At 46.0% G+C, this 17,584-nt stretch overlaps 1 protein-coding gene across 2 annotated transcripts in view; it reads right to left on the bottom strand.

The window, feature by feature from the left end:
- WDR62 (WD repeat domain 62) overlaps positions 1-17,584 on the bottom strand; it is a 46,467-nt gene that overhangs the window by 19,163 nt on the left and 9,720 nt on the right. For both annotated transcript variants that reach the window (XM_049900572.1, XM_049900573.1), the window contains exons 5-12: positions 17,226-17,396; positions 16,250-16,387; positions 15,734-15,916; positions 14,135-14,295; positions 11,987-12,176; positions 3,158-3,295; positions 1,574-1,752; positions 117-208 (exon numbers count right to left, since the gene is read on the bottom strand). In XM_049900572.1, coding sequence (XP_049756529.1) covers positions 117-208; positions 1,574-1,752; positions 3,158-3,295; positions 11,987-12,176; positions 14,135-14,295; positions 15,734-15,916; positions 16,250-16,387; positions 17,226-17,396 — 1,252 coding nt within the window. The remainder of the gene's footprint in view (positions 1-116; positions 209-1,573; positions 1,753-3,157; positions 3,296-11,986; positions 12,177-14,134; positions 14,296-15,733; positions 15,917-16,249; positions 16,388-17,225; positions 17,397-17,584) is intronic.

Here is a 17,584-nt window from a genome sequence, read left to right as displayed (position 1 = left end):
GCCTCGTCCCAGGCCCTTACTGGACACAGGGCTCCCGGCTGTCACCCACAGGCCTGGCAGACACCAACTACCCCTCTGTGTGGGGAGCCCCTCCCTGCCCCGTCCCCCAGGCTCACCTGTCTCAGGCTTGGAGTACTCCAGGCACAGCACCTCCGCATCATGGGCCTCCACCTTGAGCAGCTCGTCCATGAAGTGCAGCTCGTGGATCCTGGGAGATAAGACACTGCCTGCTGTACCCCGCCCAAAGCCCCACGGCCGGCCCCGGGGCTCCCCCTTAAGCCGTCAGGTAGGTGATGTGAAGGCTCCAAGGTGCCCAATCACACCTTCTCATCCAGAAACCTGCCATTCCCAGGGGGCAGTGCTGAGCCTGGCAGCACCTTGGCGGGCACCCAGCCCCTGGGTTCCATGGGCCAGAACACAGCCCCAGGGAAGCTCCGTCACCAGGGACTTAGCACAGTCGTCTGGGGGACGGGTTGGGGAGGCTGTATCAGAGGTAGTCCTTGGGGACGGGAGTGGGGTCAGAGGTCACACTTGAGGTAGGACCTGTGGGTGGGAACATGTGACTCTGGTCTGTCATTCGCAAATTCTCAAATCCAGACTTTCATCATTCTCGCCAAATGAAGTCAGTCAACAGGTCAACCAGGACTGACATAAGATGTTAATCCCTGCTCTTCCACTCTCCACCTCTGTGACCTTAGCCAGCCACTCGACCTCTCTCGCTTCCTCAACCATCTACAGATGGAGCTGGTAACAGAGATGATACCACAGTGTCGTCGGGGACTGAGTCAGTGGACAGCACAGCGCTCAGGTCAGCGCCTGGCCTGGGGCAGACTGCTACGCCCACACAGTCTTGTCCACGGCACAGCCCCGGCACGCGGGTGGCCTGACACCTTCGGTTTCTATCACGCAGTGACTGATACCAAGATAGTTGCCAGCACTTAAAATCACTGGATTTCACAGAGAAAACCTGCCCTTTCTGCTGTTACGGAGCCTGTGCTCCTGGTGCTGTGTGGTGGCTGCCCCTTACAGGCACGTACTCCCCAGGTTCCCCCAGTCCCTCCCGCCCTCAACAGCCTCCAACACTCAGGTGGTCACAGCTGTCCTTTGTCATCCTAAACCTGGTTCTGTGACAGGGCGCACGTCTCCAGCATGTATAGGGCTGTTAACATCTTGAAAAACCCCTGCAGGGGGAAACGAGCCTGAGCCCTCAAATGCCCCGCCCCCCTGGGCCCTGATGGGCCAAGGGGCTCCCCACGCTCCAGCCGGCATCCTCTCTGACAGTTCACTGTGTCACCCGCCTTAGAGTCATGTAGGTTTGCCTGTCCACTCTGTGACACAGTCTGGGGTCTACATACCCAGCTGCTGAGGTCCCGGCAGCCACCCTGATCTCTGCCCTTCTGGAAGCCCCTTCTCAGCTGAAGTTCCCAAGGTGGCTGCTTCCTAGACTGTTGCTCACAACCCCTGTTGCTGATGGGCAGCCGGAGGTGCCAAGGCCAGGGCTCCTCCCCGCCGTCCTGAGCACCCGAGCCCAAGCTGGGCGGTGCACGCTAGACATCTGCCAGGGCCCACTTGCCTCAGATTTCCACTTCGGTCGCCTGAAGCCAGGTGCTGGCCATCAGGACTGACCTGCATGACGCGTACCCCGGCTTTCACATCCATGGGCGTCCCGTTTTCACTCCCCCGGTCTGGGAAGTGTGACGTGTCCTGTAGGTGCTGGGTGTCATTCTCCACATATACCACCTTCAGGAGGGTCTGCAGGAAGGAGGGGGCTGAGGTCAGCGCTACAAGGAGCTCTGAAAAACCTCTCAACTGCATACCTTTCCGATAGCCAGTCCCTCCTCTTCATTAGTAACCACTCCAACTTTGAGCAGGGAGCTGTATCACTCAGAACTACAACTATGTTACCTGGCCCCCTTACAGCTAGATGAGGCTGGGCAAATAAATTCTGGCCAATGAGATGTAAACCAAGTGCGCATCCTTCTGCTTCCTTTTCTGTCTCACTGCCTCCAGCTCAGATGTGATGGCTGGAGCTCCAGCAGCCATCTTGGATCATAAGGACAAGGGCCATACCCTCAAAATGGCAAAACAGAGAGCTGGAAGGCTCTTTGGTCTCTAAGGGCTTCCGGTAGCTGCCAAAACAGCCTGGACTAATTACCTCCAGACTGCTTTTATGAAAACCAAACTTCTACCTCTTATTTGGTTCATCCATCGTGAACAGCCAAATAAAACACATGTATCGCAGGTGCAGAAGAGAAGACAGTAGTGTTGGGTGCAGGGTGAGAGGACAGGAAAGGAGCACCTGCTACACAGCCCGTGTTCAGAGCCTTTTCTGTTTCAGCTGCATGGACTTCTTTCAAGTCTTCTGACTCACTGAGCTCTTTCCCACCTCAGGGCCTTTCCTGGGCCTGGAATACTCTCACCTCCCCTCTTGACTCCTCCCAATCCTCCATCTCTCAGCTCAGACCTCTCTTCCTGCAGGAAGATGCCCCTGATGCCCCAGACAGGATTACATGACTCTGTTACATATGCAAGAGAGTTATCAGTTCACTGTCTTCCTCCCACCAAAAGGTGTGGGGGCCACAAAGGCGGGAGAAGGGTCTGTCTTAGTCACTGCTGTCTCCCAGTTAGGTTCTGCTGATTCTCACAGCAACTGGCATGGACCTTCATAAGAATCTGTACAAATGAATGAGTGATCAGGTCTCAGCTGCCCAGAGAAGCTCCCTAGCTGCCCTAGAGATACCAACCACTTCTTCAGCAAACTGTTTCCCCCCGGTCCCCATCATGGCTTTCTTCAGGGTCCGCCAACACCCTACCCCAGGTCCCACTGTGTGGCAGCTACCTAGACAGGGGAGGTGCCTGCCTGTTGGCCCAGCAGATGGCCTCCCCAGGAATTCCAACTCAAGACTTGGAGTGCACTTCTCAATGGAAAGCGTCAGGCTGTCTGGAGGGCAGGAGTTGGCTGGCAGATAGCCATGCTTCCTCAGAAAGCAGGAGGGAGAGAGAGATAAGAGGGAGAGAGAAGGGACCCACTGTGGTTCTTGGTTCCTGCCCTGCTGAGGTCCGTCACCTCGGCCCCACAAGACTGCCTGCCCCCACAGCCCGGTTTAAGGTAGGTCTTTGTTCCTCCTAACAGATAGTTCACAGTGAAGCCACTCACATTACTGAAGATGTTTTTCTGCCAGTGAGAGTCAGGGCTGCTATCCGTGTTCCAGAAGCGAATGGTGTTGTCTGAAGAACAAGTGAGAAAAGATCCTGATGGCAGACAAGCTCTCTGATCTTCAAACTCAGGATACACCTATGGTTCTCAGAGAACAAGGCAAAGAGTGACCCATTACAACCACCTCAATGACAGCTTTCTGACACACCGTTGCATTTGGGTGAAAAAGAGTAAACTGCACATGAACAGGCATAGTGTGATATTTTCTATGTTAAAAGTAAACAAAAAAAGAACACAAAATGCTACCATATATTATCCATGCCCCATCATAGCAAAGGGCCTTAAAACATCCCCACAGATGAATTTCCAAAGAAAATAGGAAGCTCAGTCAAAAATCACTAAGCACAAAAGAAAACAAGATACCATGAGCAAGAAGCAGCAGAAATAATAGCAAAAAGAGTATACCAAAGATCTCAAGTATTGGACATTGTAGACAAAGACTTTACACCCACTGTCTTCAATGTGCTGCAAGAGCTAAAGGGAACTGTGGACAAAGAACTAAAGCGAACCAGGAGAACAATGTCTCACCAGACAGAGAACACTAACAGAGAAATAGAAATTATACAAAGAAACCAAACGCATTCTGCAGCTGAAGCATATAATAACTAAAAATGAAAAAATTCACTGGAGCAGTTCAGCAGCAGATTTGGGCAAGCAGAAAAAGGGAATCAGTGAACCTGAAGAGAGGACAACTGAAATTATCCAGCCTGAGGAGCAGGAAAAAAATGAAGAAAAGTAAACAGAGACAAAGGGACCCCTGGGGCATCATCAAGCAGAGCAACACACGCATTATCTTCCCAGGAGGAGAGGGAAAGAAATGGGCAAAAAGAATAGCTGAAGAAATAATGGATGAAAACTTCCCAAATTTGATGAAAGACATGAATCTACACATTTAGGAAACTTAACGAACTTCAAGTAGGATAAACTCAAAGACATCCACACCAAGGCGTCTTATAACCAAATCACTGAAAGACAAAGACAAGCAAGCAGCAAGAGAGAACTCATCACGTACAAAAAAATCCTCAACAACAGCTGATTTCTCATCAGAAACAATGGAGGCCAGGTGGAAATGAAATGACACTAGAAAGTGACTATGAAGAAATTAAGCTCTCCGGCGAAGGTAGCTATATAAAGGGCGAATATAAAAGCGAGCATTACTACACTTTTGGTTTGTAACTCCTCATCAAAAACAGTGGAGGCCAGGAGGAAACACATAACAAGGAAATAAAAAAACTTTTTATTTCTTACATGATTTAAGACAAAGCATAAAAATTAATTATAAATCCTTGTTATTGGAGACACAATTTATAAAGGTGTAATTTTTGATGAAAACAACATAAAGGGGGAAGTGGAGCCATGTAGGACCAGAGTTTTTGTGTGTTATTGCAGTTAAGTTGGTATCAATTCAAACTAGACTGTTACAAATTCAGGATGTTAAATGTAGTCTCCATGGTAACCATAGAGAAAATACCTAAAAAATATTCAGAAAAGGAAATAAAAGGAATAAAACAGTTCATTACCAAAAAAAAAAAAAAACAAAAACAAAAAACCACACAAAAGAAAGCAGTAATGAAGGAGATGAGGGACAAAAAAGGTATAAGACACACAGAAACGAACAGTGAAAGTACGTCCTTTATTATCAATAATTACTTGTAAAGTAAATGTATTAAAGTTTCCAATTGAAAATCAGAGAATGGTAGAATAGATAAATATAAACATCATCCAACTATATGCTGTCTATAAGAGATTCACTTTAGATCCATGGAAACAAACAGGTGGAAGGATAGAAAAAGACATCCCATGCAAATAGTAACCAAAAGGGAGCTCTGGGGTGGCTAGGCTAATATCAAACAAAATAGACTTTGAGTCAAAAACTGCCAGAGCAGAGAAAAAAGGACATATAATGATAAAAAGGGTGAATTCATCAAGAAGATATAACAATTATAAACACTATACATCAACAACAGAGATCCAAAATATATAAAGCAAACACTGAAAGAATCAAAGGAAGAAGCAGAGGATTCTACAATAAGAGCTGCAGCCTTCAATATCCATTTTCAATAATGGATAGAACAACTAGACAGATCAATAAGGAAAAAGAAGAGGTGCACAATACATTAAACCAACTAGAACTAACAGACATATATAAAACACTCCACCTGACAACAGGAGAATATACTTCCTTCTCAAGTGCACATGGAACATTCTCTGGAATTACCATATGTTAGGCCACAAAATAAGTCTCTATAAATTTACGAAGATTGAAATTACACAAAGTATCTTCTCCAACCACAACAGAATGAAACTGGAAATCAATAATAGAAAGAAAACTGGAAAATACACAAATGTGTGGAAATTAAACAACGCATTCTTAAACAACCAATTGGTCAAAGAATAAATCACAAAGGAAATTAGAAAATGCTAGGTTATAAATGAATATGCAACATATCAAAACTTATGCGATGCAGTGAAAACTGTTCAGAGAAAAATTCATAGCTGTAAATAATTAAAAGGGAAATATATCTAATCAATAACTTCACACCTTAAGGAACTAGAAAAAGAAGAGCTAATTAAACCCAAAGCTATGAGAAGGAAGGATGTTATAAAAATTAGAGCACAGATAAATAAAATAGAGAAAAGAAAAGCAATAGAATCAACTAAGCCAAAATTCACAAACCTTTAGCTAGACTAAAAAAAGGGAGAAGGCTCAAATTACTAAAATTGAAATGAAAGGGGGGAACATTACTACAGACTTCACAGAAATAAAAAAGATTATAAGAGAATACTATCAGCAAGAGTACACAACAAGAAGTGTACAAATTCCTTGAAAAACACAAACTACTAAAACTGACTAAAGAAGAAGTAGAAATACTGAATAGAACTATATCAAATAAAGAGACTGAATTAGTAATCAAAAACCTCCCAACTAAGAAGAGCCTAGGACCAGACGGTCTCACTGGGGAATTATACCAAACATTTAATGAACAGTTGACACCAATTCATCTCAAATTTTTAAAAATAGAGGCAGGAACAATTCCTCTACTCATTTTATGAGGCCAGCATTACCCTAAATACTAAACTCAGACAAAGGCTACACAAGAAAAGAAAATTACAGACCAATACCCCTTATAAATTGTTGCTGGTAGGTGCTGTCAAGTCGGTTTGGACTCATAGTGACCCCACATACAAGACAATGAAACACTGCCCCGTCCTGTGCCATCTTCACAATCGTTCCCATGCTTGAGCCCATTGTTGCAGCCACTTTGTCAATCCATCTCCTCGAGGGTCTTCTTGTTTTTGCTGGCCCTCTACTTTACCAAGAATGATGTCCTTCTCCAGGGACTAATCCCTCCTGATAACATGTCCAAAGCATGTGAGGTGTAGTCTTGCCATCTTTACTTTTAATAAGCATTCTGGCTGTACTTCTTCCAAGACAGATTTGTTCATTCTTTTGGCAGTCCATGGTATATTTAATATTCTTCCCCAATACCATAATTCAAATGAATCAATTCTTCTTCAGTCTTCATTATTCATCATCCAGCTTTCCCATGCATATGATGCAATTGAAAACACCATGGCTTGGGTCAGGCGCACCTTAGTCTTCAAGGTGTCATCTTTGATTTTCAGCACTTTAAAGAGGTCTTTTGCAGCAGATTTGTTCAATGCAATGTGTCATTTGATTTCTTGACTGTGGCTTCCGTGGGCATCGACTGTGGATCCAAGTAAAATGAAATCTCTGACAGCTTCAATCTTTTCTCCATTTATCATGTTGCTTATTGGTCCAGCTGTGAGGATTTTTGTTTTCTTTATGTTGAGGTGTAATCCATACTGAAGGCTGTGGTCTTTGATCTTCATCAGTAAGTGCTTCAAGTCCTCTTTGCTTTCAGCAAGCAAGGTTGTGTCATCTGCATAATGCAGGTTGTTAATGAGTCTTCCTCCAATCCTTGTACCCTGTTCTTCTTCATATAGTCCAGCTTCTTGGATTATTTGCTCAGCATAGAGATTGAATAGGTAGGGTGAAAGGATTCTACCCTGACACACACCTTTCCTGACTTTAAATCTGGTAGTATCCCCTTGTTCTGTCCAAACAACTGCCTCTTGATCTATGTACAAGTTCCTCATGAGCACAATTAAGTGTTCTGGAATTCCCATTCTTCACAATGTTATCCATAATTTGTTGTGATCCACACAGTCCAATGCCTTTGCATAGTCAATAAAACACAGGTAAACATCCTTCTGGTATTTTCTGCTTTCAGCCAGGATCCACCTGACATGAGCAATGATATCCCTGGTTCCATATCCTCATCTGAATCCGGCTTGAATTTCTGGCAGTTCCTTGTCGATGTACTGCTGCAGCCGCTTTTGAATAACCTTCAGCAAAATTTTACTTGAATATGGTATTAATGATATTTTTCAATAATTTCCACATTCAGTTGGATCACCTTTCTTGGGAATAGGCATAAATATGGATCTCTTCCAGTTGGTTGGCCAGGTAGCTGTCTTCCAAATTTCTTGGCATAGATGAGTGAGAACTTCCAGTGTTGCATCCATTTGTTGAAACATCTCAACTGGTATTCCGTCAATTCCTGGAGCCTTGTTTTTTGCTAATGCCTTCAGTGCAGCTCGGACTTTTAAAAATACAGATGCAAAAATCCTCATCAAATACTAGAAAACAGAAGACAGCAGTACTTTTAAAGGGATGATATATCAAGACCGAATGAGCTTTATTCCAGGAGTGCAAGGGTGGTTCAACACAAGAAAAACAATCAATGTAATACCACAAAGGGGGAAAAAAAAAACCCACATGATCCAAATCCAAACACACTTACAGCATAAAAACAGTCAGTAAATTAGAAATAGAAGGGAACTTCTTCAACATAATCAAGGCCATTATGAAAATCCTTCAGCCAACAACATACTCAACAGCGAGAAAACTGAAAGCTATACTCTAAGATCAGGAAGTAGACAAGGATGTGCTCTTTTGCCAGCTCTACTAAATACTGTACTGGAGGTTCTAGCTGCAGCAATTAGACAAAAAAGGAAGTTAAAGGCCTCCAAGTTGGAAAGTAAAAACTAAAGCTATCTTTATTCACAGACACAATTTTGCATATAGAAACCCCAAAGAATGTGGACTGAAACACCAAAAAAACTATTACAGCTAACAAATGAGTTCAGCATAGTTGCAGGATATAAGATCAACACACAAAAATCAGTCTTATTTCTATACACTAGCAATAAACAATCTGAAAAGGAAATTAAGAAAATTCCATTTACGCTACCATCCAAATAATAAAATACCTAGGAACAAATTTAACCAAGAAGGTGAACGATCTGTACACTGAAAACTAGAAAACACTGCTGAAAGGACATCATGCTTGGCAGAGTACAGCGTCAGTGGAAAAGAGGAAGACCCTCAACGAGGTGGATCGACACAGTGGCTACAACAATGAGCTCCAGCCTAACAACAATTGTAAGGATGGCTCAGGACCAGGCAGTGTTTCGTTCTGTTGTGCATAGGGTCGCTATGAGTCGGAACTGACTCGACGGCACCTAACAACAACGTAACAACAAATAAATGGAAAGAAGTTCTGATTTCATGAACCAGAAAAATTAATATCGTTAAGATGGCAATATTCACCAAAGCAATCTACAAATTTAATGCAATCCCTATCAAAATCCCAGAAGCCTTTTTTGCAGAAATGGAAAAACTGATCCTAAAATTCATATGGAATTGCAAGGAACCCCAAATAGCCAAAACAATATTGAAAAGAACAAAGTTGGAGGGCTCACACTTCCCACTTTCACAACTTACTACACTATTAGAATAGTGTTGTACCGGCATAAGGATAGACATATTGATCAATGGAATATTGACAATCCAGAATTAAACCCATGTAATTAAAAAATAAATAAATAAAATAAAATAATATATTTTTTTTTTTTAATTGTGGTCACTTGATTTTCAACAAGGAGAAAAAATAGTCTCTTCAGCAAATGATGCTGAGTTGACTGGATATCCACACGCAAAGAACGAAGCTGGAGCCTTACCTCACACCATATACAAAAATTAATTCAAAATGGATCAAAGACCTAAATTCAAGAGCTAAAACCACAAAACTCTTAGAAAACGTAGGTGTAAATCTTCATGATTTTGGATTTGGCAATGGTTTCTTGTATATGACGTCAAAGGCGTAAGTAACAACAACAACAAAAAAAGATAAATTGCACTTCATCAAAATTAGATTTCTTTGCATGAATGTACACTGTCAAGAAACAAGGAACAAATATTTGCAAGTCATATGTACGATAAGGGTCTACTACCCAGAATACACGGAGAAAGAACTTGAATAGGCATTTCCCCAAAGATACGCAACTACCAAACCAAAAACCCATTGTCATCGGGTCAGTTCCAACTCATAGTGATCCTCTAGGACAGAGAGGAACTGCCCCATAGGGTTACCAAGGAGCAGCTGCTGGATCTCAACTGCCAACCTTTTGGTGAGCAGCTGAGCTCTTCACCGCTGCACCACCAGCGCTCCATACACAATCACAAAGATGGCCAAAATGCAAACGAAAAGCTGCTCAACGCCATCAGTTATCAAAAAAAAAACCAAACCCGGTGCCATCGAGTCGATTCCAACTCATAGCGACCCTATAGGACAGAGAAGAACTGCCCCATAGAGTTTCCAAGGAGCGCCTGGCAGATTCGAACTGCCGATCCTTTGGTTAGCAGCTGTAGCACTTAACCGCTACGCCACCAGGGTTTCCATCAGTTATCAGGGAGATGCAAATCAAAACCACAATGAGGTTCTACTCCACAACAATGAGGATCGCTATAATTTTGAAACGGAAAATAACGAGTGTTGGTCAGAATGTGAGAATTTGGCCCCCTCATTCGCTGCTGGTGGGAATGTAAGATGGTGCGGTCACCTTGGGAAAGTGTGAAGTGGTGAAGACGTTCTGGAACAAAACAGTGGTGATGGTGGCACAACGCTGTCAGTGTACTACAGGCCACTAAACTGCATGCTTTAAAACGGTTCATCTTGTTAGGGATGTTTTACCATAACAGAAAACATGGAAGTAAACCCACACCCCTCCCAAAAAAAGAATCCAAGGGAAAAAATACGTATATAAGGGCTATGTGCTCAGACCACGTAGATAAAGCATGATGTTAAAAAACTGAAGAAAACAGATGAAAAAAATGACTCTATTTTTCAGAACTGAGTAATTATTTTCATTCTTAGACTGCTGTATGTGTAATGAGGGGAAAAGCAAATGAGCAACTGGGCATATTCTAATTCCATCATCCCCTGTGTCCCTGAAAACTAGGATTCTCAAAGGATCAAAGGGCTACAACAATGCTAATTATTGCAATGGATTAAAACATGTCAAATATATTTAAATATATGAGTTTATTATAATATTAAGTTAAAAAAAACTAGTTATTTTTGGAGGCTAGAGAACCAATTCATTGTCTTGAAAACTAGTAAATAAAGGAAGAGAACCAAGCATTTACCCCTGCCTTTCCTATATGAACTGTACCACTAGGTGACCAGATGGCAGAGGAGGGAAAGTGCCTCTTCATATAAGAAGTCCCATTAACATAAAAAGAAATTCTAGAACTAGAACATCACCATATTACAATCTCCAATAAATAAACGGATCTACTCATTGAGCGTCAACAGCTGATAATAGAAACTGATAACCTGTGATTGCTTTTGTTTGGTTTTCTAGAACTCTTGTTTTATTTAAGAAAAACAAACCTGAAGGATGTTTTCTTTGCACAGGTAAGCACACAGAAATGACTAAAACAAGACATAATAAACTGAAAACAGTGGTGAGCATTAGAGGGAGTAGGATTGTAGGATTGGCGGGGAAGGGATGAGGAGACGATCAAACTAGGCTTTCAGCCTTATCTGTAATATGTCACCTTTTTATAAGGAGAACATACTCATGAATAAGTAAAGTTATTTAAAAACATTCTTGTTAAGAGAAGTGCTGTGAACAAAAATATCAGACGCTCAAAGGCAGATGGACTAAAGCGGGGTCACAGGGCTGAGACGGCGCTTAGTCAGAAGGACAAAGCTACTTCTCATGGCCCTGCGCTGCACCAAGGAAAACAGAATTTCTCTGGGCAAACACTCCCAGTAGCAGAAGATTTCAGCAGAAAGAAATAAGGAGAACATTATTCTTCCTCCATCAGCTGTCTTATACGCAGGAGTACTAAAAACAGCTTTTAAAAAATGAAAAAGATAATTCATTCTTAATCATTTTAAAAAGGCAATAAAATTCACCAATGGCCCTACTCTACAAGCTCTCTGAGGAATGCACGCTCTGGCCACAGGGCCTCTGCTCCTGCTGTCCTTCCCAGTTGTCACGTGCCTCCTCCGTCCCTTCCTACAGCTCTCTGCTCGGATGTCACCTCCTCAGAGAGACCTTCCCTGACCACGTTCCCTTCTAGATTCTCTTTTCCCCTACTTTTATTTTTCTCCAGAGAACTATCGCTACTTGGCGTGTTGTATGTTGATGTTCACGAGTTTACTGTCTGACTCTCCCACCAGAATGTCAGCTCCATGGGGTGGGACTTTTTGTGTTTTCTTCCCAGCTACGTCTCCGGCACCTAAAACAGAGCCTCAAACGTAGCAGGATTCAATAAGTATCTCTTGAAAGAATGGCTGAATGGGTTCCCCAAATTCTGCAGAAGCTTCCCCCAGCTAAGCATCCAAATGGGGGCTGAGCAGGGGCAGAGGGAAGGAGAGAGGGGCTCACCTCCACATTCCAGACGTAGGAGCTATGGAATAGCTCTGACCATATCTTGCTCACTTTGTTGATGTCCTGGACATCCCAGATGTAGATGCTGTGGTCTTTATACACACAGGACAGCCACTGGTGGGTGGGGTCAAAGGTCAGCGCCACCGTGTCTGGATATATTGCTTCAGCCTTCCTGCGGAAGAGGAAGCTAACAAGGCCGCAAGGGTCATCAATCACCATCGATGGCCCTGAGAGTAGTGACAGCCATGTCTGAGGCCCCCAGCTGCCTCCTGCCTGGCAATGCCACCCCTCATGATACTTGTAGCCACTCATCTCTCCCACTCCCATTCTACTTCTCCTTCTTCCTTCTTCCTTTGGCTCCTGATACAGAGGTGGCCAATTGGAAGCTTCCGTCTGGCACCAGACGGCATCTGAGTTTTTGACTCCTGTTAACATCTCTCCCACCTCATCCCACCAAGCCAAGTTCCCTTTCTCTCTCTGAGCACAGAAGGCTAATAAGCATGCGCCTCAGGCCTTGTCTCTCACTGGCCCCACCAACGCAGGATCAAATATCCTGTGCAGGGGCCTAGACGGCCGTCTTCTGGCCTACAGCCTCCTGTACAAAGGCTACAATCTCCTGAGCACTTACTGTGTGCCAGGCTGAGAGCTTTAGCTGCATGGAGTTCTCATAACTACCACAAGAGGTAGGTGCTGCATTTTACAGATGAAAAAACTGAAGTACTGGGATGTGCAGTGACTTGCCTTAGGCTGCACAGCACACAGCACACAGCACACAGCACAAGATGGCAGAGCTAGACAGCCAGGCTGTTGCAACATTCTACCTTCTGTGGTTGCTTACCCACCCTCTCTTTCCTTCACGGCCACTCAGTTGGCCACTCTAGGGTCTCTCTTGGAAAAGAGACCCAGGAGCCAGTATCTAGCAATTTATTAAGAGGTGACCTCCCGGCACCCAGCACCCCCTGGTTACATAGCCTCCTTCCCCCCAATAAAACAGACTTAGAACAAAGGGGAAGATATGCCACAGCCCAGCCATTCTACCTCCTCTCAACACGGCAGCCAGAGAATCTAACACACAAGGCCTGATCATTGACCTACAAGCTCCTTTTGTTGACCTCTGTGAATGCCCGAACTTTATCTCCTACCTTCTTCTCCCAGCACATAGGGCTCTGGCCACACAGCCCTGGCTGTTCCTGCAACACGCCAAGCTCAGTGTGTTGTCCCCTCTGCCTGAGACCCAGCTCTCCACACAGCTGGCTCCTTCTCACCGAAGAGGCTTCCCATCAACACAGCTCCAACTTCCAGGCCCTTTCCTCCTGACTCCTGCTTTCTTTCACCACAGCATTTATGACTATTTGTGTACTTGTTTATCACTGAGCTCTCACTAGCCTGTAGGACTTATTGGGGCAGAGATTTTGCTGCCTCGTTATAGCCGTATCCTGCTGCTAGCTCAGAGCTGGCACTTAACCAAAACCAAACCAAACTTGTTACCGTTGCCATCAAGTCAATTCCGACTCATAGCAACCCTACAGGGCAGAGTAGAACTGCCCCACAGGGTTTCCAAGGAGCAGCTGGTAGATTTGAACTGCCGACACCACCAAGGCTCTACTTAATAGCTATTTAATACGTTTTTTTTTTTGCCACATGGATGCATACATTCCATTATTTATTTGTGCTTGATCTGAGTTTTTCTTCTTCAAAGCACTTATCACTATCTGAAATTTTATTTATCCCTTTGTTTAAAGAGCCTTGGTAGTGCAATGGCTAAGTGCTTAGCAGCTAACTGAAGGGATAGAGGGTGGAACCCACCTAGCGGCTGTGTAGGAGAAAGATATGGCAATGCTCCCATAAAGATTACAGCCGAGAAAACCCTATGGGACGTTCTACTCTGTCACATGGGGTCACTACGAGTCAGAATCGACTTGATGGCACCTAACAACATCCCTTTGCTTGCTCACGCCCCCCACCAGCCCCTCGTCTCATCCTGGTGCTTGCCTTGTTTGCTTTGCCCACCACTGCAATGCCCAGGGCCTAAAACAGTCACTCATATTTGCAGGATAGGCAGATGGGTAGGCAAATACGGACGCATGGACGGAAGTCAGCGAGCAGGCTCTGGTTGGACCCTCCCTCCTCCCTGCTGGGCAGTACCTGGGCTCCAGGCCCTGCGCCACGTCCACCCCGAGGTAGTGAGGCTTGGGCAGGTTGGTGAGGTAGTGCAGGCTATGGGCCTGGAAGATGCGGACTACCCCATCTGTGCAGCCGCAGAAGATGAGTTCTTGGCTGACGCAGAGGCAGGAAGACAGGGAGACCTGTAGGGGCAAAAGGGACCAAGTGAACTGGGGGCTTCCTGTGGCCTGGCCCAGGGATGTGGGCACTGATGGGGAAGCCTTGGGCCTGGAGAGAAGCCTTACAGTTCCTTGTGTCTAAGAAGCCTGTTTTAGCGTGTTTTAAGATTTCCAAAATTGGGATATAATGTCTATTGTCACTACTGAGGGAGACGTGCCAGCAGAGAGAGACGAGAGGGGGACAGAGTTGTCATTGGCGTGAGTACTGTCAGTGCTGCCTGCAGAGGACCGTGGGTGCCGCCTGCAGAGGACCGTGGGTGCCACCTGCAGGGTACTGTGGGTGCCGCCTGCAGGGTACCGTGGGTGCCGCCTGCAGAGGACCATGGGTGCTGCCTGCAGGGTACCGTCGGTGCCACCTGCGAGTCCTGTCAGTGCTGTGTGTGGCAACATCTGTTCAGCAGACTGCTATCTCACACAGGTCACTTGCAGTAACAGTACTGAATTATAGCTGAAATTTTATTCCCTACCGCTTAAAAACAACTTCAGAAAGATTATACTTCACAGCACAGTCAAAAGGACATTCAGGAAAGACTCCCTGCCCTCTGAGACATACAGATGGGAGGGCGGCAAGTGCCAGATTAGAGGGGCTCTTCCAAGTCTAACGGGGCTTAACTCACAAGTTGTTTGAGGCACTAAACATCTGTCTTTTGAAAGCTTCTGACTTGCGTAAACACTAAGTTCTAGCAAGAGAATTCAAATGAGAAAAAAAAAAATCAAACGAACAGTTTAGCCAACAAGGGAAGACAGATTAAACTCAGAATTCTTCCACATGCCCAACACCACACCATCAACCCCAAAGGTGACCTCCGGAGGTAAGTCACAAGGGCATGCCGGGAAAAGGAGCATAAAACACAACTCTGCTGCAGACAGCCAAACAGGCATCCAGGCTTGGATGGGGAGGACAGCTTGGACTCAAACCCTCAGAAACCGAAGAAGAGTAGTTTGATTATATGTTGGTAAATCATTCTCTAATTTAAAATTCTATGAATTTTGTGTAGCCTTTTTTGATTAAAAAATTATTAAATCAATGGTAACTGAGATTTAAATAAAAAAAAAAAAAGCAGCCTTCCCACCAGCCAAGAGTGCTCAGCGAAGAAGAGAAAAGCAAACTGGATCAAACCATGTTGGGGAAACAATTGTAACCTTGACCCCATTATAGGGTTCCAAGCACTAGAATAACTGTTTTATGTATTTTATTCTCAACCCTTATCAACCTTATCAACCCTGGGAGATAGGCGGCAGCTTTCTTATTTTACAAGGTTCAGAGAGGGGGAGTCATGTCCCCAGAGTCACATAAGCAGAATAAGAAATCAACCCAGAGATTGTGTGGTCAACTACCAAGTAGGGGCACTCCTGAGCATCCCTGGAGGTGCGTCATGGGGAGTCTCCCTGCTGATGGTACCTTCAGGTTGATCCACTTTTCCAGGACCCTCTTCTCGTTGAACTGGCAGAGGAGGCCCGAGTAGGACACGCAGAAGGTATTGCCTGCCATCCGGCCCCGGCCGCAGGCCACACCACAGAAGACGTTGTTGTGCAGCTCACCGAGGATGCCCGAGCGCCCTACCAGGGGCACTGTCCCTGTCACCTGGAGATACAGCAGGGCAGAGTGAGACGCTGCCCACGTGGCTTTGACTCCCAACAGAGCCACACATAGGTCTGTTGTGATCAGAGGACACAACACAGCAAAACAGAAAAACGAAGAAACCCCTTTGGGTGGAGAAAGAAAGAAAAACCAGAACAAACACTTGTGGGGAGAGGAGCCGGAAGCAGTGGCCAGGAACGAGGCCTGGCCCCTGGGTTAGGGGTCCTGGCAGGAGCTGTGGGTTAGCACCTAGAGAGCCGGCCCAGGAGAAGCCACACTCCTGAGCACCCCGGTTACTCCCAAGGCCTGGCCCAGGCGTCAGGGACAGAAACTCACCTTTGCTTCAGTGGAGACTTCCAAAAACCAGAACCTCACGTGCCGGTTCCCAACAGTGACAAAGTAGCTGCTGTCTTCTGAGAAGGAGAGGGCGATGACCCTGCATGACACCTTGTTGGAGGCCACCACGATGTCTTTCTGCAAGAATCAGTGCAGAGAGACTCATGCCGGCACCCACCCCACCCAATAATTCATGCCTTTGCCCTCAGCTCTGGGCATCCCTGCTTCCCCAGCTCCAAGCCTGCTTTCCTCAGGCTCGCCAGGGGGCGGGCCGCATGTGAGGAACTCTCATTACGCCTGACCTCCAGAGGAAGAGACTGAGACTCGGAGAATGCCCACATGAGAGGGTGTTCCAGAGCTCTCCCCAAGGGCCACCATGGTGTGGGGACAGCACAGACAGAAGGCAGGATGACACCACCCCCAGCAGCCACACATGCTCTTACTCTGGGCCCTCACAGCATGCAGCCCTGCACATGGTCACCCAGGGAGTCCCCTCAATAGTCCTACTCGGGGGGTTCTCCCCTAACTGGCCAGGCTCAGAGGGGGCAAGTCACGCACCCAAGGTCACATAGTAAGTTCTAGGCAGAGCCAGGTCACGATCCCACTCTGCCTACTCCCAGCCACACCCCTGTCCGGCTGTTCCCAAGTCCAGCCTTGAAGTGCACCTTAAACTTACTGATGCCTCACAACCCGGCGGGGCAGATGTTACTATCAGATCCACCTTACAGATGAAGACACAGGGTCACTGGCCCAAGTACACAGTTGGTCAGTAAGAAAAAATTATAACAATTCCACTAGCTGAGAGCTTGTAAAGTGCCCCATGCTAAGCGCCCAGCACAGGGATCACATGGAGCAGGTGCTCACAAACGTTTGATGAATGAGTGAGCGCTTTACCAAATTATCCCATTTAGTTCTCCAGGGCCCAGAACACAGGGTCCTCTGGCAACCGGCTGCCAAGCCACCAGGTGGCTCTCACCTTCCAGTCCCAGACATTGAGCACCATGTCATGCTGGTAGCCCATGGACACGATGTGCTTCATGTTGGGTGAGAAGGCCACGCAGGCCACGCCGTACTTGTGGCCCAGCATCTCCGCCACCTGGCTCTTCTCGTCCACATCCCAGATGCGCACAGCGGGCCTGTGTCCATTCTGGGAAAGCAAGGCGGTTACTGTTGCTGGGCTCTGCGCCAGGCAGGGCCAGAGAGGCTCCTGGGGTTAAAGTTGCCAGAAGACACCTGACAGCCACCTCCTCCATCTGCCCCAGGGCTTCTCCAGCTGAGGAATGGGCTGTTTCAGGGACTCCCCAGACTGGCTAGGAGCAGAAGAAATCCTCCCAA

Source organism: Elephas maximus, chromosome 11, assembly GCF_024166365.1.
Source record: "Elephas maximus indicus isolate mEleMax1 chromosome 11, mEleMax1 primary haplotype, whole genome shotgun sequence".
NCBI lineage: Eukaryota > Metazoa > Chordata > Mammalia > Proboscidea > Elephantidae > Elephas > Elephas maximus.
The sequence above is the reverse complement of the archived record's forward strand: the minus strand, read 5'-3'. Positions and strand labels throughout refer to the sequence as shown.